The 23913-nt window shown below is 43.4% G+C and overlaps 1 protein-coding gene across 1 annotated transcript in view; it reads right to left on the minus strand.

Moving 5' to 3' along the window:
- The window catches only part of LOC115112108 (protein C-mannosyl-transferase DPY19L3-like), a 39345-nt gene extending 16756 nt beyond the window's left edge, over positions 1-22589 (minus strand). Inside the window, exons 1-11 of the mRNA XM_029638910.2 lie at positions 22501-22589; positions 21201-21321; positions 17451-17578; positions 10088-10178; positions 7821-7942; positions 7573-7718; positions 7160-7283; positions 6813-6947; positions 5209-5340; positions 4945-5046; positions 53-126 (exon numbers count right to left, since the gene is read on the minus strand). Coding sequence (XP_029494770.1) covers positions 53-126; positions 4945-5046; positions 5209-5340; positions 6813-6947; positions 7160-7283; positions 7573-7718; positions 7821-7942; positions 10088-10178; positions 17451-17578; positions 21201-21312 — 1166 coding nt within the window. The 5' untranslated portion in view covers positions 21313-21321; positions 22501-22589. The remainder of the gene's footprint in view (positions 1-52; positions 127-4944; positions 5047-5208; positions 5341-6812; positions 6948-7159; positions 7284-7572; positions 7719-7820; positions 7943-10087; positions 10179-17450; positions 17579-21200; positions 21322-22500) is intronic.
- Positions 22590-23913: the final 1324 nt, after the last annotated feature.

Genomic DNA, 23913 nt, shown 5'->3' on the forward strand with positions numbered 1-23913 from the left:
GTGTCAATTAGTGAATCACTTAAACCTGATGAAAGAAGTCAGTGCATTCTACCTGGTAGGCCCCAAGCCAAATTTGGACCTGATGAATTTAAAGATGTGTTCGTCAGATCGGAGCTGCAACGCTTGCTGTACAAACATGAAGACACACAAGGAAAATAGATAAAAAGGTCAGGTTATGCATGTCTGAGTCAACATGAAACAGCCAGACATTAAATAAAAAAATTTTTTAAAAACATTCCTTAGATGCAAGTTAACGTAATGTACATGACAGACACATAGTTATTCCCATGTAGGTTTCAGTTACATGCTGCATTTTGAAACAGCTGGAAATACAGTACCCAGTCAAAAGTTTGAACACACCTTCTCATTCAAGGGTTTTTCTTTGTTTTTTTACTATTTTCTACATTGTAGAATAACAGTGACGACATCAAAACCACGAAAAAGAAACAGCAGGGATGCACGATATACCAGTGAAGATGTATCGGAATCGGACGATATTAGCTAAAAATGCCAACGTCGGCCCAATGTCTATTCCAACGCCGATGTCAAAGCTGACGTGCATACCTATATAACGTAGGTACATGACATAACGACGCCACGTAAAATTTTGCGCTACACTTGCAACACAGCATCCCTAACAACAAGTCGAGCAGTCATTTGAAAGAGTAACAACATTTCAGAGAGACAACTCAAAGGCGAAATCCATTAACGCCAAGATAACAGAATTCATTGCCCTTGACAATCAACCGTTCTCCGTCGTGGGTGAAGTTGGCTTCCACACTAACGTTAACAAAGTGCGCTATTTTTTAGATGTTGCCCTACCGAAGTTACACAGTAACAGCGTCACTGCTATTAGCTTCACGACTGACATTTGGACCAGCGATATCAGCCACATGAGCATGCGGAGTCTGACAGCACAGTGGGTTGTCGAGGATTTCGTACTGAGGAGAGTCGTATTGCATGCTCATGAATGTGCTGGTTGTCATACCGCTGCTGCCATTTCAATAGCATTTGAGAACATGTGTGAAACATGAACACACCAGGTCCATTCGAACAACTGACTGGAGAAATAAGCTCCTCAACTGCGCCTGCAGCAGACGTGATGCCCTCTGTCATGGCATTGAAACGCCTGCTCAACAAAACGGCTGACACAGGCTGTGAGTAAGCCATTTGGTGGTATTCTCTCTTTACTGTGTCACCACCCTGCTTTATGCTATGTTACTTCCATGCAGACAAGAAACAGGGTTTACGTGAAATGTTACATACACCGTTGAACAAGATGGAAACGGACACTGTGACAGTGCACACTGAGGGAGAGAGGCCACGGACAGACAGAATTGAAACGTCACTGCTTGACATGTATGATGAAATCCTGGTTGAGAATGCAACGACTAAACAAATGAACAACAAAAAAAGCACAAAAAGTAAGTGAAAGAAATACTGTAGTTTTCATGGTAATTTCGTGGTATCCAATTGGTATTAGTTACAGTCTTGTCTCAGCGCTGCAACTCCCATTCGGACTCGGAAGAGTACGAAGGTCGAGGGCCATGCGTCCTCCGAAACACAACCCAACCAAGCCGCACTGCTTCTTGACACAATGCCCATCCAACCCGGAAGCCAGCCGCACCAACGTGTCGAAGGAAACACCGTACACTTGGTGACCTAGTCAGCATGCACTGCGCCTTGCCCGCCACAGGAGTCGCTAGGGCGCCATGAGACAAGGATATCCCTGGGCCTCCCGGTCGCAGCCAAATACTGTAGGTTTTGACTGGTAATGGGGACATACGTAAATGCCAACAAAAACAACTTTTTGGTCAGTGTGGTGTGTGTGTAACCTTTATTTAACTAGGCAAGTCCTCTTGTGACGAGCAATCCCGGATCCGGGATCGTAATCATAGCCTCAAACGAATTAGCATAACGCAGCGGACATAAATACCCCTAGAAACTTTTCCTATTCATGAAAATCGCAAATGAAATGAATTAAATATATTCAAACACAAGCTTAGCCGTTTGTTAACAACACTGTCATCTCGCGTTACAGCCAACGCTAGACAAGCATTTGTGTAAGTTTATCATGGCATAATGCTATGCTAGGCTCTGCTGGCAGCAGGCAACATTTTCACGAAAATAAGAAAAGCAACCAAATTAAATCATTTACCTTTGAAGAACTTCAGATGCTTTCAGATGCTCAGGAGACTCCCAGTTAGATAGCAAATGTTCCTTTTTTCCAAAAATATTATCTTTGTAGGCGAAATAGCTCCCGTTTGTTCATCATGCTTGGCTGAGAAATCGACCGGAAAATGCTACCACTACAACGCCGAACTTTTTTCAAAATTTGCTCCATAATATCGACAGAAACACGGAAAACGTTGTTTAGGATCCATCCTCAAGGAATTTTTAACATATGTATTCGATAATATATCCGTCGAGGCAATTGGTTTCTCATAAGAAGCGATTGGAAAAATGGCTACCTCAGTATTTTACGCAATATTTTTTGCGGGAGACACCATGTGACCACTTGCTATATATGGTCCCTTACGGCTATTCTTCAATGGAAATGCGTAAAAAGACGTCACAATGCTGTAGACACCTTGGGGAATACGTGGAAAACGTAAGCTCATTCGTAGCTCATTCAAAGCCATATAAGGAATCATTGGCATGAGGCGGTTTTAAAAAATGCGGCACTTCCTGGTTGGATTTTTATCTGGGTTTCGCCTGTAACATCAGTTCTGTGGCACTCACAGACAATATCTTTGCAGTTTTGGAAATGTCAGAGTGTTTTCTATCCAAAGCTGTCAATTATATGCATAGTCGAGCATCTTTTCGTGACAAAATATCTTGTTTAAAACAGGAACGTTTTTCATCCAAAAATGTTAATAGCGCCCCCTAATGATTAACGAACAAATTCTTATTTACAATGACCGCCTACCCCGGCCAAACCCGGACGACGCTGGGCCAATTGTGCACCGCCCTATGGGACTCCCAATAACGGCCGGATGTGATACAGCCTGGATTCGGACCAGGGACTGTAGTGATGCCTCTTGCAATGAGATGCAGTGCCTTAGACCGCTGTGTCCATGTGTGTGTGTTAACTATTTAACTGTCCTAGAATGCTTAAAAGGCCACGATTATTTTCCAGATGCACCTGGAATGCATTTAAATTAACAGATGTGCCTTGGTAATTTGGGGAATTTCTTTCCTTCTTAATGCGTTTGAGACAATCAATTGTGTTGTGACAAGGTAGGGGTGGTATACAGAAGATAGCCCTATTTGGTAAAAGACCAAGTCCATAATATGGCAAGAACATCTCAAAAAAGCAAAGAGAAACAACAATCCATCATTACTTGAAGACATGAAGGTTAGTCAATATGGAACATTTCAAGAACTTTGAAAGTTTCTTCAAGTGCAGTTGCAAACACCATCAAGCAATATGACGGAACTGGCTCTCATTAGGACCGCCACCCTACCTCTTCTGCAGAAGATAAGTTCATTAGAGTTACCAGAAATTGCAGCTCAAATAAGTAACAGACACATCTCAATATCAACTGTTCAGAGGAGACTGTGTGAATCAGGCCTTCATGGTCAAATTGCTGCAAAGAAACCACTGCTAAAGGACACCAATAAGAAGAAGAGACTTGCTTGGACCAAGAAACACGAGCAATGGACATTAGACCAGTGGAAATCTGTCCTTGGTCTGATGTATCCAAATGTGAGATTTTTGGTTCCAACCGCCGTTTCTTTGCGAGACGCAGAGCAGGGGAATGGATGATCTCCGCATGTGTGGTTCCCACTGTGAAGCATGGAGGAGGAGGTGTGACAGTGTGGTGGTGCTTTGATGGTGACACTGTCAGTGACTTAACCAGTATGGCTCCCACAGCATTCTGCAGTGATACGCCATCCCATCTGTTTTGTGCTTAGTGGGACTATCATTTATTTTTCAACAGGACAATGACCCAACACACCTCCAGGCTGTGTAACGGCTATTTTACCAAGAAGGAGAGTGATGGAGTGCTGCATCAGATGACCTGGCCTCCACAATCACCTGACCTCAACCCAAATGAGATGGTTTGGGACGAGTTGGACCGCAGAGTGAAGGAAAAGCAGCCTATGTGGGAAGTCCTTCAAGACTGTTGGAAACTAATTCCAGGTGAAGCTGGTTGACAGACTGTTAAGAGTGTGTAAAGCTGGCCCTCCCGGGTGGCGCAGTGGTTAAGGGTGCTGTACTGCAGTGCCAGCTGTGCCATCAGAGACTCTGGGTTCGCGCCCAGGCTCTGTCGTAACCGGCCGCGACCGGGAGGTCTGTGGGGCGACGCACAATTGGCCTAACGCCGTCCGGGTTAGGTAGGGATGTCCTTGTCTCATCGCGCACCAGCGACTCCTGTGGCGGGCCGGGCGCAGTGCGTGCAAACCAAGGTTGCCAGGTGTTTCCTCTGACACATTGGTGCAGCTGGCTTCCGGGTTGGATTCGCGCTGTGTTAAGAAGCAGTGCGGCTTGGTTTGGTTGTGTATCGGAGGACGCATGACTTTCAACCTCTCCCGAGCCCGTACAGGAGTTGTAGCGATGAGACAAGATAGTAGCTACTAAAAAAAACTATTGGATACCACGAAACTGGGGAGAAAAAAAAAGAGTGTCAAGCTGTACATTGAAGAATCTGAAATATATTTTGTTTTGTTTAACACTTTTTTGGTTACTACATGAGTCCAAATGTGTTAGTTTTGTTTCATAGTTTTGATGTCTTCATTATTATTCTACAATGTAGAAAATAGTAAAAAATAAAGTGTCCAAACTTTTGACTGGTACTGTAAATGTTTTCACGATGTCCTCCCGATTCCTGTGTGCCTTTCTCCTGGCTTCTCCACAGCCCATAACACACATAGATGACTTGTTATTAATTCCTGGTGACAAGAGGAGGAGGAGGATGTAGTACAAGTCTCAGGGCTCACCTTGGCTAAATAATTAATAGTGAATGTTAGTGCAAGGACGAGGACGGTGTGAAGGAGCAGCTTTCCCAGCCGCGCTGTGAGACCACCTGTCTTCAGCCCTCTCTCCATGGAACACAAGGCAAAAAGACAAAGAGCTTTCAAAAACACAAACAGCATATAAGTGTATCATGACCACAGATGTTGCACTTACTGTAAAGACTGTAAAATAAACCAGTCAAATCCCTGGGGTTTTAAGAGGAACATACAGTATGTGCTTGGGCTCACCTGGAAGTGCTTGACAAAGAGAGCGGCCACAATGAAGCTGAGAGCCAGAGAGCCTAGGATCATGGAGTTACAGAACTGCAGCAGCCACACGGAGAGCAGGCTGCTTACCTGGACTAGGTACAGGCAGGTCACCTGGAGAGAGGTACCGGTAATGTCATTTAGCAGGCTCTTTTATCCAAAGCGCCTTACATATATGAGCATACATTTTACATATGGGTGGTCCTGGGAATAGAACCCACTACCCCGGGCGTTACGAGCACCCTGGTTTACCCACTGAGCTACAAAGTCCTCATCCTGGCTCGACCCTAACTAAAACGCTAACCATAGCTTCATGTCCACATCCTGGCTCAACCCTAACTAAAACGCTAACCTTAGCTTCATGTCCACATCCTGGCTCAACCCTAACTAAAACGCTAACCTTAGCTTCATGTCCACATCCTGGCTCGACCCTAACTAAAACGCTAACCTTAGCTTCATGTCCACATCCTGGCTCGACCCTAACTAAAACGCTAACCTTAGCTTCATGTCCACATCCTGGCTCGACCCTAACTAAAACGCTAACCTTAGCTTCATGTCCACATCCTGGCTCGACCCTAACTAAAACGCTAACCGTAGCTTCATGTCCACATCCTGGCTCAACTGTAAACATCAACCCTCAACCCAAACTACAAACACTAATCTCAACTGTAACTCCAGCCTCAAAGATTTGGCATAGGCCCTCAGATCCTCAAAAAGTTCTACAGCTGCACCACGACAGCATCTCGACTGGCTGCATCACCGCCTAGTATGGCAACTGCTTGGCATCCGCGCTACAGAGGGTAGTGTGTCAGGCCCAGTACATCACTAGGGCTGTGCTGTGTGCCATCCAGGACCTCTGTAGCCAGGCGGTGAAAGGCCCCAAAAATTGTCAAAGACTCCAGCCACCCAAGACATAGACTGTTTTCTCTGCTACCGCATGGCAAGCGGTACCGGAGAGCCTTGTCTAGGACCAAAAGGCTCCTGAACAGCTTCTATCCGCAAATCACTGAATCGCTTGCACACTGGACTCTACCCACACAGTACACTGACAGTCCAACACACACACACTACATACGCTCACACATATTGACGACACATTCACAGACAGACACACTTTCACATACCCTGCTGCTACTATGGTTTTTGATCTACCCTGATAACCTAGTCCCTTTGACCCCTATCTACATGTACATATTACCTCAATTACCTCGTACCCCTGCACATTGACTCGGTACCAGTACTCCTTGAATATGCTATTACTCTGCACTGTAGGGAAAGGCCTCACAATTAAGCATTTCACAGAAAAGTCTACGCCTGTGGTATTTGGCGCATGTGACAAATAAAATTGTATTTGAACCAAAACCCTGAACCTAGCTTCATGTGCAGATCCCGGCTCAACTCTTAACCCTCAAGCCTTGATTGCTTGAGCTGCCATCCACAGCGAACGTGATCTCTCTAATATCATGCACAGGTCCTTAAATCTGTGACGGATTGAATCTCGGCCTAGGAACAAAATAAAGCGACATATGTTTGGCTGAATGCTGTGATAGTAATGTGCATGATGAGAGAGGAATGATGTTACAGACCTGTTCTGTGGAGATGAGGTCCAGACAGTCCAGGGTGAAGATGATGAGAGCCTGAACCAGCAGGATGAACTGATTAAACTGCCAGGTGAGGCAGAAACACAACGTGGCCAGGAACATCAGCCACAACACCACCTTCTGCTCACAGGAAAGGAGTGGACAGAAGAACACAGATCCCATTAGAAATCAGCCACTTGACCTCAAAACAACTTCGAAGATTAGACACTTCATTCGATAGTGATTCATTGTCTATTTCCACAGATGTTCTCTTCATTCTCCTATTCTGGTCTAATTGTATGCGTGTAGAGAACAGAGGAGATGATGGTGTCCTCTGCTAGGCGAGTGTCTACCTGCTGGATGGGTTTGAGGTGAGGCCTCAGGTAGCAAGTGATGGCAGCTATCTGGAGGGCGAAGAAGGGCAGGGACCAGTTCTCCCTGAGCGAGATGGTGAACTCCACCCGCGTTGTGTCCACTCTGGAACACAATCACACACGTGGAACACTCAAGACCACCACCATTTAAAATGTCCATTCAGATCTTAGGTCGAAGGGGGAATTTTAGGATTGGACTTGTGAGAGCTTGCAGTAGGCCATCAAGTTTGTCCAGTAGCTAAAATTGTATAAACTGTGCCAGTCTGTTTCTGCTCTCTTGCCAAGTCCATAAGCTTGACAATGAAGTAAAAGCACCAACAGATCTGGGACCAGGCCAATACGTTTAGCCTTACAATGAATAATTAGTTGGGTGTGCATGGTGAGATGTATACCTGTTGAGGATGTACCAGACTCCAGTGAGAGCCCCTGCTAGCCAGGAACCACTGAGCAGCCAGCTGGTGATGAACAGGGCTATGACATACACCGCTTGGAGGGAAAACACTGTGTAGATATAGAAATACACTGGCTCCAGGTAGGCCTGAAACAAACACACACACACACACACACCATTAAATAATGACCAATCATCTCCATTATTATTTGAAATGCCTCGTTAGTAGACGTGGGCTCTCTGTGTTACCTGTATGGGTAGAATCCTATAGAGAACACCTAGAAACACCTCCTGATAGATGTTCATGCGTCGCAGGAGGTTGATGGTTCTCTTGGATTCAGTGGCGTTATCATTGATGAGCTCTGAAAGACCTGATCACATACAGACAGAAATAAGGTTATTTCTTAAGGTAACTGTCCCATGTTTCCAGATTTCTATGAATTATGACCTATAATTAATTACAATATAAGTGAAATAGTTCTCCTTCCAAAAACTGGTAATCATGTGTGTTAAAATGCAGTTTTTTTCTGTGTTGGATTGGTTTAGGTGAACAATAACAACAGAACAGAGCGGTGAGGAGGAGGAGCCTAAACGTGTCCGGAATCGACTTCACCATTCATTTTCTAGATTCAGGTTCAATCAAACGTCATTTTAAGCCTTGTTTTACATTGGCAGCGAGAGCTGATTTCGGGATTGGGTATCGACTCGTTTCAGTCTCTGAATTGTTCAAAAGTTTTTTCCTGATATAATGGCATAAAAACTACAATCTGTGCCCTGAATTAGCCTAGTGCACATGGGCGCCCAGCTACAGTATATCCTGCCCCGAGCTCGTTTGCCCCGGTTTTCCCTGGCTAAACTAGCTGAACTACGCTACTAGTTTTCATCCTTATTGCCAAACTTCATAAATCCTGCACCCACAACTTTAAAACTTCTTTGTTAGTTAGACGTACAATCATGTAACTAAGAAATTTGCTGGAAAGAAACTAGATTTTTATTTTTTAATGGTTTTGTTGACTGGTTCGAGCGATCTGTCGTGTTGTAAGACAATGGTGGCGAAGGATATCATTGCTACTTAACACGGATCCAAGTTCAGTTTTGAGATCCACTGGCATCATTGGCATAGGGTTAGCTGGATGTTTCTGACTGGTCGTGGAACTGTGACAATGGGCAGCCTCTCCCTGCTTGGCTCGCTGGGATATGTAGTGATTTTGCCAACGCAGCCAGATATGTACACAGTCTTACACCCTTAACCTTTTTTAAACTGACTATCGTATTTGTTGATTAAATCTGACTTTATTGGTATAATGAGTAATCCAGGAATGTAAAAAGTTAATTGACACGAGAAAATTGCAACTACAGAGTGCCAATGGCTACAATGAATGGCTAAATTACTTCCAGACACAAACAGCCAGCGGAGCTTCTCCTCTTCCTCACTACTTTATTGTGTAGGCGAGTAACCGGTCATTAAAAATATTAACGCGAATAGACAACTGATTGGCCAGCTCATCCTCCTCAGGAGGATGTCATCATCCTTTATGAGGAAATAGCAAGCTTTAAAACATTTTTTTTTTTTAAACGGTCTTTAACTTTTAAAAAGTGAGATTTTCACTGGACACTTACATGAAACTTTCTGTGACTGGTCCACTTTCAGTATATAGAGTAATACAGCCACTCATTCAACCTAAACAGACTAACTTCTTCAGAGTTATAGGGTGTGAGATACTAATTCCACATTTGCGTGACAATATTAAAAAAACGGTGACACATCACTCTGATCTCATATTAACTCTGCTGAGTTGTGATGCCGGGATAAGATCACGCTAACTTGGGCAGATGGAATCATGTAAACAAAGTGTGATGATGTTTCCAGTCTGCTGGGCTAGAGCGTTATTGAATCACGTTTGGTATGGGCAAACAGTACCTCGGAAATAGCAACAAAAGATCTGAGGTTTCGCTCCAGGCCTTTGATTAGAGCCAGGCAAAATGACTGCGCTATATCCATGTATAAATACAACAGCACCCCATCCCGAGAGGTATGGGGTGTATGACAGGTCACTTACAATGCCATAGTTTTTTCTTCATTGTCTCCCTTTTAACTAGCTTTGTTACCATGGTTACATAACAAGCCATTGGTCAAATACCTCCCTCATTACATACTGATGAAGGGACACAACCAGACAGACAAGTGGACCGAGGGGTATGTCAATGCCCTCTGTCTCGCTATTTTTAAGGACCTCTCTTTTGGCAAATGCTTGCATAATTCAAATACATTTATTTAATGAGGACGAAAAGATGACTGTCCAGAGTTTACAAGAGAAGGAAATGTTTTAAAAGTGAATGGGCTCATTTCCAGGGCCTTGAGTTCTGAAAGAGCACTTGTGGCCATAAAAGGTTATGATTCTCAGTAGCCTCTGTGCTCTTTCCCCTGAGATGACTAGTAGAATAACCTGAGGGGATTGTGGGAGTAGGGGGGGCTAGCCTATATCTACTGTGAGTAGATTGTCATTGTACCATACCTTGCTGTATGGAGGGAGCTCTCAACATCTGTTTATAGTACGAGTAGTACAGGCCACATTCTGTCCGAAAGGAGATTTCACGCTCAACTTCCTGAAATATAAGTAGAGATGAAAATACATTTACAAAACATAAAAACCAGACAAAAAACAAAGATGAGTTCTCCATATGAACAACAGGTACAGTGCATTCAAAGTACTCAGACCCATTGAATTATTCCACATTTTGTTACGTTACAGCCTTATTCTAAAATGGATTAAATATTTTTTTTCCCCTCAACAATCTACACCCCATAATGACAAAGCAAAAACTTATTTTGTTTTGTGCAAATGTATACATTTTCTAAACTGAAATATCACATTTACATAAGTATTCAGACCCTTTACTCAGTACTTTGTTGAAGCACCTTTGGCAGCGATTACAGCCTTGAGTCTTCTTGGGTATGACGCTACTTTTTTGCCCCACTCTATATTCAATCTCTCCCTATCCCAGTCTGTTGTCCCCACATGCTTCAAGATGGCCAACATTGTCCCTGTACCTAAGAAAGAAAAGGTAATTTAACTAAATGACTATCGGCCCATAGCACTCACCTATGTCATCATGAAGTGCTTTGAGAGGCTAGTCAAGGATCGTATCACCTCCATCTTACCTGTCACCCTAGACCCACTTCAATTTGCTTACCGCCCCAATAGATCCACAGACAATGCAATCGCCACCACACTGCCATGTCCCATCTGGACAAAAGGTATACCTATGTAAGAATGATGATCATTGACAATAGCTCAGAATTTAACACCATAGTACCCTCCAAGCTCATCATCAAGCTAGAGGCCCTGGGTCTGAACCCCGCCCTGTGCAACTGGGTCCTGGACTTCCTGACGGGTCGCCCCCAGGTGTTGAAGGTAGGAAACAACACCATCTCTTCACTGATCCTCAACACTCGTGCTCCCTCCTGTACTCCCTGTTCACCCATGACTACGTGGCCAAGCACGCCTCCAACTCAATCATCAAGTTTGCAGATGACACAACAGTAGTAGGCTTAATTACCAACAATGATTAGACAGCCTACAGGGAAGAGGTGAGGGCTCTGGGAGTCTGGTGCCAGGAAAATAACTACTCACTCAACGTCAACAAAACTAAGGAGATGATCGTGGACTTCAGGAAACAGCAGAGGGAGCACCCCCCTATCCACATCGATGGGACCACAGTGGAGAAGGTGGAAAGCTTCAAATTCCTCGGCGTACACAACACTGACAAACTGAAATGGTCCACCCACACAGACAGTGTGGTGAAGAAGGAGCAACAGCACCTTTTCAACCTCAGGAGGCTGAAGAAATTTGTCTTAACACCTAAAACCCCCAAAATATTTACAGATGCACAATTGAGAGCATCCTGTCGGGCTGTATCACCGCCTGGTACGGCAACTGCACCGCCGACAACCGCAAAGCTCTCCAGAGGATGGTGTGGTCTGCCCAACGCATTACCGGGGGCAAACCTCCCGCCCTCCAGGACACCTACAGCACCCGATGCCATAGGAAGGCCAAAAAGATCATCAAGGACATCAACCACCCGAGCCACTGCCTGTTCACCCCACTATCATCCAGAAGGCGAGGTCAGTACAGGTGCATCAAAGCTGGGACTGAGAGACTGAGAAACAGCTTCCATCTCAAGGCCATCAGACTGCAAAACAGCCATCACTAGCACATCAGAGGCGGCTGCCTATAGACATTGGCCATTTTTAGAAATGGATCACTAGCCACTTTAATAATGTTTCCGTATCTAGCATTACTCATATGTGTAAACTGCACTCCACACTAGTGATGCACTAGTGATATGACATTTTTGTCCGATACAGATATCCAATATTTTCCTTGACAAAAAAACCACGATACGACAACCAATATTTTTAATTTTAGCGGCCTTTTAAGCATTCTAGTACAGTTAAATAGTTAAAACACACACAGACACTGCATCGCAGTGCAAGAGGCGTCAATACAATCCCTGGATCGAATCCAGGTTATATCACACCCGGCCGTGATTAGAAGACACATAGGCCGGTGCACAATTGGCCCAGCGTCGTCTGGGTTTGGCTGGGGTAGGCCGTCATTGTAAATAAGAATTTGTTCTTAACTGACTTGCCAAGTTAAATAAACAGTCACACACACACACACACACCAAAAAGTGATTTTGTTGGGACTTACATATGTCCCCATTACCATCAAAAACTACTTTCACTTACTTGCTGTGCTGTTTCATTGTTCATTATTTCAGTCGTTTCATTCTCAACCAGGATTTCATCATACATGTCAAACAGTAAAGTTTCAGCTCTGTCTGTCCGCGGTCTCTCTTCCTCGGTGCGCACTGTCACTGTGTCCATTTCCATCTTGTTCAACTGTGTATGTAACATTTCACGTAAACCATGTTTCTTGTCTGCATGGAAGTAACATAGCATAAAGCAGGGTGGTGACACAGTAAAGAGAGAATACCACCAAATGGCTTACTCACAGCCTGTGTCAGCCGTTTTGTTGAGCAGGCGTTTCAATGCCATGACAGAGGGCATCACGTCTGCTGCAGGCGCAGTTGAGGAGATTATTTCTCCAGTCAGTTGTTCGAATGGACCTGGTGTGTTCATGTTTCACACATGTTCTCAAATGCCATTGAAATGGCAGCAGCGGTATGACAACCAGCACATTCATGAGCATGCAATACGACTCTCCTCAGTACGAAATCCTCGACGATCCATTGTGCTGTCAGACTCAGCATGTTCATGGGGTTGATATCGCTGGTCCAAATGTCAGTCGTGGAGCTAATAGCAGTGACACTATTACTGTGCAACTCCTGTAGGGCAACATCTGAAAAATAGCACACTTGGTAGTGTGTACCGGTGCGAAACCACCATCGCCCACGACAGAGAACGGTTGATTGTCAAGGGCAATGAATTCCATTATCTTGGCGTTAATGGATTTCGCCTTTGAGTTACTCTTTCAAATGACTGCTCGACTTGTTGACTGCTCGATCCACAAGGCAGACATTGTGGGCTAGGTCAGGAATGCTGTGTTGAACGTGTACCGCAAAATTAAACTAGACATCATTAAACTAGACATCGGGCCAATGCCGATGTTGGCATTTTTAGCTAATATCGGCCGATTCTGATATGTTCACCGATATATCGTGCATCCCTGCTGCAAACTATTCTATGGTATCTTAGTCACTTTTAAACGGTGTTTACATACTGCATCACCCATCTCATATGTACAGTTGAAGTCGGAAGTTTACATACACTTAGGTTGGAGTTATTAAAACTTGTTTTTCAACCATTCCACAAAGTAGGTTAGGACATCTACTTTGCGCATGAGACAAGTAATTTTTCCAACAATTGTTTTCAGACATTATTTCACTGTATCACAATTCCAGTGGGACAGACATTTACATACACTAAGTTGACTGTGCCTTTAAACAGCTTGGAAAATTCCAGATAATTATGTCATGGCTTAAGAAGCTTCTGATTGACTCGAGTGATGTCAATTAGCCTATTGGAGGTGTACCTGTGGATATATTTCAAGGCCTACCTTCAAACTCAGTGCCTCTTTGCTTGACATCATGGGGAAATCAAAGGAAATCAGCCCCCAAAAATTGTAGACCTCCACAAGTCTGGTTCACCCTTGGGAGCTATTTCCAAACACCTGAAGATACCACATTCATCTGTACAAACAATAGTATGCAAGTATAAACACCATGTGACCACGCAGCCGTCATACCGCTCAGGAAGGAGACGCATTCTGTCTCCTAGAGATGAACGTACTTTGGTGCGAAAAGTGCAAATCATTCCCAGAACAACAGCAAAGGACCTTGTGAAGATGCTGGAGGAAACGGGTACACAAGTATCTATATCCACAGTAAAATGAGTCCTATATCAACATAACCTGAAAGGCCACTCAGCAAGGAAGAAGCCACTGCTCCAAAACCGCCATAAAAAAAACAGACTACGGTTTGTAACTGCACACAGGGACAAAGATCGTACTTTTTGGAGAAATGTCCTCGGGTCTGATGAAACAAAAATAGAAATGTTTGGCCATAATGACCATCGTTATGGGGGTGCGCTCTGCTGCAGGAGGGACTGGTGCACTTCACAAAATAGATGGCTTCATGAGGAAGGAAAATTGTGTGGATATATTGAAGCAACATCTCAAGACATCAGTCAGGAAGTTAAAGCTTGGTCGCAAATGGGTCTTCCAAATGGACAATGACCCCAAGCATACTTCCAAAGTTGTGGCAAAATGGCTTAAGGACAGCAAAGTCAGGGTATTGGAGTGGCCATCACAAAGCCCTGACCTCAATCCCATAGAAAAAGTTTGGGCAAAACTGAAAAAGCATGTGTGAGCAAGAAGGCCTTACAAACCTGACTCAGTTACACCAGCTCTGTCAGGAGAAATCAGCCAAAATTCACCCAACTTATTGTGGGAAGCTTGTGGAAGGCTACTCGAAACCTTACTTCCGACTTCAACTGTTTATACTGTATTGTATACTACACCACTGACTGTTAAACAGCCATCTCCAGCACATCAGAGGCTGCTGCCTATAGACATAGATTAGGAATCACTGGCCACTTTAAGGAAATTAAATACTAGCCATTTTAATAATGTTTCCGTATCTTGCATTCTACAGTATCTTAGTCACTTTAATTGTGTGTAAATACTGCATCACCCATCTCATATGTATATACTGTATTCTATACTATGCCACTGTATCTTAGTCCAGTGCTGCTCTGACATATGTACATTTCTTAATCCATTCCTTACTTAGATGTGCGTGTTTTTTGGAATATGTTGTGAAACTATTAGATATTACTGGTTAGATATTACTTGGACTGTCGGAGCTAGAAGCACAAGCATTTCGCTACACCAGCCATAACATCTGCTAGACATGTACATGTGACCAAAACATTTGATTCTTGACATTAGCAGAGCACAGCTTACCTTGAGGTGAGAGAACCACAGAAGGTTCTCATGTATGGAGTAAACACACCAGGCATGAGCCAGCCCAGTTAGCACAGCCAATACCAACCCTGCTGCCATGACAACAGTCTGCCAAGGCCACAGAGGTGGAATGCTCAGACGGTACCAATTCTGGGAATCTCTCCCAGAGTCTTCCCTTTCACTGACCCTTAAACCCCCTCGTGCTTCAACACAACTTTCAGCAGACATATCATATTGAGAGATGTCCCAGGAACGCTCCAGCTTGCTCGGTCCTCTCTTGCGTATTTCCATGTCTGGATGCAGGGTTGCTCATGCAGGTCTTGCCTCTAACATCCAGCAGTCACTCACTGATGAGAAAGTACCCAGGCAGAGTCATGATTAGAACCTCTCCATGTGACCAAGGTTTACTTCCAAGCTCACTCCTCTCATGGTCCAGCAAACAGTCTGAAAACTGGCCCCTCACTCAGTTTCTGTTTTCCCAGTCGCTCTTTTTAACTGCCCAATCTCAGTCTAATAACCAGTTGATGGAAAAAAAAAGAGAGAAAGCAATCACATTGGTTTTACAAGGCCATTAAAAAAGGCTTTAAAAGCAAAACAATCTGAAGCAAACAGGGACCAGCTCAGTCTGTGTTCTGGAAGACAACTGAAATCGCCGGATAGGGAAGGCGAATCAACTCACAACCACAACTGGTGACCTCTCGGCACATCTATTAAAAAGAGAGAGAGAGAGGGGAAAAAGCCATAGACAAAAAGCCTGGAACATCATTTGGAAAACCATTTGTCAGACCGCTTAAGTATTTCTAAAAGTGGAGTGAGCGAGAGAAGTGGTCAGAAATAAGCGTCGGTAGGTGCTATAACTGTCATGGACATGACTTAACACGTGGTGAATTTAGTAGGCCCGGACGCAGCTGCTTCTCTGTGAACAGCCATGTCCCATAGGAAATAACTAAGAGACATGTCTGCCTTTCAGACACGCTACTGTAACATTCAGTCAACGCTGAGCCAAAACTGACCCAACATGCGGACGGTGCTTGAAAACAATATGGAATCATTCAATTCGGTCTCTTTCAAAACAAGCAGACTCCCAAAACAGAGCAGACATGACCGGCATTCTCCCATGCAGCCCTCAAGTCCCAATAGATTAACTGCAACAAACAATCACCACTGACTCCAAGAGACAAGGAAATTCATATTCAGCATGTTTTGCTGCACTCAGTCCCCACTTGATTCAGTCAAGAGACATTGTTCCTGAGGATAGCTGATGAAACATAAGGAGAGCATTGCTTATTCCATTCATGGTCATCTCTACCCGAAGTCAGAACTAAAGCATGAATCATACAAGGTAGTACCAGTAGTCATAGGATACCACTGTTCAGTGTTGTTGCTTTTTCCACAGTGGGGATTTAAAATCTCTTAGAAAGCCACGACTAGAATTGCATTAACAGGCATCAGGCATCACACACACACACACACACACACACTTTTCTGGGAAACTGCTAGGCTCACAATGTGCAGTGATGTCACCCTCTTGAACAGAGTTTGAATACAGGGGAGTCGCTACTGCCAGCTCTGTAAAGTTACCCGCATTTATTATAAATGAGAACATCTGTCTACCTTCTCTCCGTTCACAGAGAGAGAGAGGCAGAGAAGGGGAAAAAAAACACAACACAAAGACAAAGAAACAGAATAGAATCAAATATGTGCATCCACGCAGGTTAGCTCAATTAGGTGTGAGCTTTGATATCCATGACACACTCGCAAATGATTCACGACCTGGATGAGTGGGCCGAGTTGTGCTGTGCATGTGTGGGAGGTATACAACTAGACTCTCAAAGAGAAAACACAGCACCGTGAGGGGGGAAAAAAAACTGTCGACTACCACTGCTCCTGACAAAATCAACACCTGGGAATTATTGAGGAGGGAGGCCTGACAAGAAGCTCAAAATGTGGTCCATTTAATGACGTCCCAGACTACAGGAAAGGCACTTCACGTCAGACTGAACATAATATCTTTGGGCAGGATCACATGATCTTTTTTACTGTTCTGGAAGGCTCAGGGTGGATTTGGTAACAACCGCTGGCTTCAATTTCAGGACTTTGGTTATAAAAGGGCTGAAAAACAATCTGTTTAGGAAGACGTGGAGAACCCATCCGTCTGTTTCACCTTGAGGTGTTTATGACTTCAGGAAATCCAACAAAGGAAATAGATCATAACTCATGATATGTCATATAAGTTAAACGTAATCAAGATCTCTTCCTTTCTATACCCTATTCATTGTTGCCAACAACTTGACCATATGATTCCAACATGTGAACTTGACGAGGGCTGGGGTGCAGGACAGTCAAGTAACAATGGTGACACAGTGAGGTCATCTGTGGCGATTCTCACCTTAATGTTGGAAAACCACAGGTCATTTTCATGAAGCGTAGCCACATAGATGCAGGACAGCATGCCAAGACTAATTCCCACAGTCCAACCTATGGCAACCCACAGCACTGTCCTCCATGTCCATACGCCTGAAGAGAGAATAACATAACACAAAACAATATTCATGTCTCCATTGATAGCCTATAAATATTTTGGCTTAACAAGGTTCTCGTATGTATGCGTTATGAGGCAACTATAAGCATCTTATGTTGACCAATGTGACACCATGCCTAACAGGATGTTAGGGATGACCAAGGAGGAAACAGGATATACTGAGATAGGGTGCAAAGAAAAATGTAGGGGTTTTATTTATCAAATGTGCAAAATACAAATTATGACTAGAGAAAATAAACCAAAGTGCTTTAATAAAGACAAAATTGATTAATTAATTGAAATGAAAAAAAAAACAGACTGTCCTAATGTCTCAACTTAAAAAAAAAAACATATCTAAGGTGCAGGAACAGAACGTACATACGTCACCTGAAAAGAAGCGGTTTGACAGAGAGAATATATGGGGAGTGGCCAGCGCCATTCACTTTCAATACACATCATCATGATATAAAGTGGGAATGTACTGATCAGATGTTAAATACATAGTTATTTTAGCGTTAGCTGTACGCAACAACAAAAAAATCAATGAATGAAAAGGTACTTTGCTATGTTAACACGTCAAGGAAAAAAAAATGTTCCTCTGCGGTGAATAGAGCATCGGAATTCCGCTCGGACCTCCTTTACCAGAACACATCCGGCATCCATGCTGCGCAGACATGGTGCCGGTGACGAGAGACACGGCAGTAAACAAGACATTATATAGAACTTTTACTGTTTGCTCATAAATGGTTCAATTAAAAGTTAGATGGGAGTTAAGTATACAAGTGACTGTTACCACGTAAAACTATGAAGCATGCATTCAACATAGAGAAACGATGATATCAAACGGCAAGATTGTATTTCCGCAATAAAGTTATGTACGGGATATTAGAAAACAAAAAGCAAAGGGTCATCACGTCCTCATTTCTATATTATGTGTATCGCTAGTGTGTATATGTGACTGGGGTCATTGTGCTGCTAACAGCGTAGCTTCCTCCACTGTCTGACTGCCCCATACTGGGCTCGAACCGGTGATCCACGGCTACGCAACACGTGACCACCCTCCTTGACAACATTCAAATGGATTGCGCCCCCTAAAAAAGGTACCAATTGGATGGCTTCGCCCGCAACATTTCAAGCTAGCTGCAGAGTGAGTTTACGGTACACTCTTAACTCCATTACACTCACCGAGGGATGGGTATCGCTAAGATTTTAACGGTATTACTACTCTTACCGATACCGCTTATCGATCCGGTACTTTAACGGTATTCTTATTGGTTATTTCTTACGGGGAAAAAAACTAAACAAATTAAGAACAGAATTAACATTGCTTTGCTTTATTTTATGAAATGTAAAATGAATAAGAAAAAATGATTTACAGCAAAAGAAACCGCAATGTTTTGAACAAATCACTATTATAGACTAATGTTGTGATGATGGAAATGTAAAACAAATTAGATAAAAAATATTTTCCTGCAAAGAAAATACAGTGGTTTAGAGCAACACAGGTGGGGCATGCAGGTGGGCTGCAAAATGACTAACAGTTCTTAGCAGTTCTTCTGGAGAAAGATCAACATATTTGCCTTCTCTGGCAGAAGTCGGGACCTCTCCTGGCTCATTGTGTTCCCTGCAGTCGAAAAGACCCTCTCGCTAGGGGTGGAGGAGGCTTGAGCACAGAGGTAGCTTGTTGCAATGTCTGTGAGGAGGGACAGAGTAGCTCTCTTCTCCCACCACCACATCACAGGATCTTCAGCCAGGGGGTTGGGAGGCAGGCCTTCGTAGAGCTCCACCTCTAGGTCAACACGCTCGCTGAGGTTGAGGGACGAAGTGTCCTGTTGGATCGTCAACCTCAACTCCTTGTCCTCCTGGACATGGAGGATCTCTTGAACCACATGACCACTGCTCTGATTCGAGCTGCCCATTTATCAATGGAAGTCACTTTGTAGATTTTCTGCGCTGCCAGATTCAATGTGTGTGCAAAGCATCCTATTGTTAGAAAATGTAGCCTCTTGATGGCAACATCCATATTGCCAGCATTATCAACAGTCAAAGCTACAATCTTGCTTGGCTCTACCACAAACTCTTCCAGAATGTCTGAGATCTCCTCTGTCACTACTTCACCAGTTTGCGATTTGTACACTGCCCTGGTGTGGAGGACCTTCTGTTTTACACTGCCCTGGCTTGTGTAGTGTACTGTAACAGTGAGAAAGTGGTCCTGACAGAGGCTGGTCTACCCTTCTGATGTGATGGCCAGCTTTGGCACATCCTTCAGCTCATACCAGGTAAGAATTAACGTGTCACTGAGGTAACTCCTGGAGGGAGGGGTATATTTGGGGTTGAGTGCCTTGCTCATCTCTCTACAGTAAAAGAAAAATATAGTTTTCATGTGTTGAATTATTGTGTTGTTGTGTATTGTATTGTTGAGTGATGGGACTAACATACAACCCTTTTACACTACTATATCCTAAAAATAAATACAACTCAATATAAACTGACAGACTGTTCCCTAAAGCCCTTGGACTCCACTGTTGCAAAGGGGTGTAGGCCTTTCCCTATGAACTTGATCATGGCTAGGTGGCACTCATTCACCCTCTCCTCAGTCATCCTCCCACTAGCTGCCAGCGTGAAGGGGCTTTGGGCTTGTCTTTGGCTTGGACCAGTGGTATTAGAGGGAGGAGTGGTTTGGTTCATTGTAGCTGCAACTTTAACGTTCATAAATTCAATCAGCTGTCTAATGGTTCCTTCTGATCATGAACCCATGTTCGCATAATCTAGTTAACTCTGTGTGTGTGGGCTCTAGGCTGCTAGCATACATACCTAACGTAGATCGGGCAACGAGAGATTAACTACGAGCTAGGCAGTCGAAAAGTGTGCATTTCTCTGCCTGTACACAATGCACTTTCGATCGATGTTTGGAAAGATTGCTCGTGTTTCTGCCCTTACAAGCAAAAAAGTCTTGTTGCAACGAGCATTGTCAGCATCGACTCTGGTGAAGAGTAACCACACTTTTGAACATCGTCACTAATTAAGAGCAGGGTCTTTCTGGTGTGTGTGTGTGCGCGCGCTGTAGTCTGTGAGAGAGATCTCTCCTCTGGATTGGGAATAGCGAAAAAAAGCATTAAACAAACGTCTTAATCTTATTGCAAATTAGAAACGGTTGATGAGATAAAATGTGCAAGATAACGTTTACGTAGCAATAATAAACAGGAAATGTATTTTCTTAAATTTCTCCAGTACCGAAAGCAGAACCGATAATGTCAGAGCTTATCGATACTACAGTCTTTCATAAGGTACACGGTAAGGGGTCCCGTTTAATACCAGGTTTCAGTACCCATCCCTACACTCACCCCCACTCACCCCTTCTAAACCGTCCTTCTTGACAACGCTCCAATGGGTTGAGCCACCCAAAGACCAATTGGATGGCTCCATCCGCGAACATTTCAAGATAGATGTGGAGTGAGCTCATTGTACGTTCTTAACTCCATTACGTATTGTTTAAAGTGAGCGTTAAGGTGCATATGTGCTATCTGGAAAGCAGTTTTTTACTGTGTAACACGCGGTGCGGCCGTCACACAGGGATTGGTCCAATATGTTGATGTGAATACTGAGCATAACACTAACCGTCTGAAGTCCTCTCTAGGGGCTCTGCTGAAGGGTAGAACCTCTGGTTCAGGACCTCTGGACCAGGCTCCTTACTTCCTTTGCTGCCCTTCCTCTGCCTAAGGGCAGTCATGGTGGCTCACTGAAAAAGGAGCGGCAGCTATTAGTCTTCCACACAAGATAGGGACCTACACACACACACCCTTCCAAGGACCTCAAACTCCTCCACGGAGTTGAGAGCAGACTAGATTTTTCTGACTCCGATTCTCTAATCGATATGCGCCGATTCATAAACATGTTTCATTGTTAAACCCTTACCGTGTACCTATGCATATCATCTGCTGTTGAATGCCTTTCTTTGTTTGCTGAAATCCATACTTTTTAATAAACCGTTAATCAAATACAAATCACAGACTGTTTCCTCATTGCTGTTGCTCTAAGATGGCAACTCAGCGCGAATGGACATCTGCCAATTGAATCTCAACAAGGAAACAAGGCTGTAGTTGTATTTGATTAACATTTTACTCAAAAGTATGGATTTCAGCAAACAAAGAAAGGCACGCAACAGAGGACAAACATAGGTACACAGTAATTGTTTAACAATTTACAGACACACACGAGAGAGAGTAGAAAGTACATTTAAATGCATAAGAAGTAACCATCCATTCACACACAATTAGAAAATGACCAGTTAAAACAACTCAGATGCTGCTTGACTGAGGCGGTATGTGCCTCCCTCGGTAGGCTATTGTCCCATTGTATTACATCCTATATAGGTTATGGAATTGGAATCATAATGGACACGAACAGTATAATGCGAAGCATCTTTCGTATTTACCATGTGTCATTGTATAGGTGCCATTGACTTCATTTGAACAGCAAAGAGCAATGTTTTCACCGTTACCTCATGGGACAGACTGCACATCAACGTGTCCCCTGATGTCATCAAATAGTGACTGACTGTCTATCGAAAGTGTGTCGCGTCTCCATCATCCTATGCTGCCATTACAGTTTTGCAACTAAACACAAACACATTTTTTTTTGTGGTAACCCATGAAAAAACCGCATACAAACTACACAATTGTCTTGCTTTTCATTCATTCGCTGTTTTCATTCATCACACAGGCCTGGGTTGCAGCGGCATTTCCTACTCACGCCGCTGCTAGAATGTCATGAAATATCAGAACGCATCACTCGCTAATCTCGGTCTCTTCGAATGGACAGCCTCAGTATCGGTTTCATGCTCGGTCGATAGTGAATGTCGTTTTTGATAGCAACAAAAAATGATTTGATTACACTTGTTCATACATTTATGCCTCACCCTCGACAGCGCTTGCAATCCCTTATCGGATGTCCAAAGGTTTCTCCTCTCTCCCTCCCACCGACACTCGATACATGCGTAGAGTCTCTAGTTCAGTCGTGTAAAGGCTTGAAACAATGTAGCACATTTTCAGACCCGGCGCCTTCTATGCCACCCACCACGAGAAAAAAATTATATTTGGTTAATATGCAGAGATGAAAAACTGATACTTTTTTATGTATAAATTAATAAATAAATGAATATGAATCATTCTGGTCCTACAAAAATCGACACATAGAACACACAATAGCACAGCGCCACACGTCGAATTGCTTATTATTATCCTGAATGTCAATCATCAATTATAGAAAGACAGCAAGTCAAAACACTTAGGCTACATTCTGGAAGTATAAAATGTACCACCACCACTATCAGCTTCCGGGGAAGTTTGGTGACACCTATTCATTCAAGGGGTTTTCTTTATTTTTACTATTTTCTACATTGTAGAATAATAGTGAAGACATCAAAAATATTATATAACACATATGGAATCATGTAGTAACCAAAAAAGTGTTAAACAAATCTAAATATATTTTATATTTGTAATTCTTCAAAGTATCCACCCTTTGCTTTGATGACTGCTTTGCACACTCTTGGCATACCCTCAACCAGCTTCACCTGGAATGTTTTTCCAACTGTCTTGAAGGAGTTCCCACATATGCTGAGCACTTGTTGACTGCTTTTCCTTCACTATGTGTTCCGACTCATCCAAAACTACTCAATTTGGTTGAGGTCGTGTGAGGCTATATGACTACGCCATCGACTTGATTATTTAGTAGAGATCACTTGCTTATTATCAGTCAACAGATATATCTTAAGAATATCATGGAATATAATTGAACATTTTTGTTTCTCTTAAGAATAAAAACCTTAGTGTAACAACAGTTTTAGTAAATAATACTGATGAGTAGAAACAACAAAACAAGTGTCTTTTTCAGGGTGTGCACGTGCAGGACAGAGGAATAGCAATTTTTACACTATTGTTCTAAATTCAATCACCTTCTTCGTCCTCATCATTCAGTTAAATGAAATTCAATTTTGAAGTTGTGCACAATTATCAGTTTCTATTTGGTTTATGTTGCCCCTTCATTATGAGTTAGAGACACATTAGTGCCTTGGGACCCAAAAGCATAATCAGTGCTCTAACTCTCTCTTGTGCTGGTCTGGAGCAATGAAGCAGTGACGCAGGGTACTGTACTAAACCACAAATGACCTCTAAATTCTACAGCATAATCTCAAAACTTGTAGTTTAGCAACCACTGTAGACCTTACACAGCCTGGATGTGTGTTGGGTCATTGTCCTGTTGCTGTGGAAGACCTGCTGGTTAAGTGTGCCTTGAATTCTAAATAAATCACAGACAGTGTCACCAGCGA

This window comes from Oncorhynchus nerka, linkage group LG27, assembly GCF_034236695.1.
Source record: "Oncorhynchus nerka isolate Pitt River linkage group LG27, Oner_Uvic_2.0, whole genome shotgun sequence".
Lineage (NCBI taxonomy): Eukaryota > Metazoa > Chordata > Actinopteri > Salmoniformes > Salmonidae > Oncorhynchus > Oncorhynchus nerka.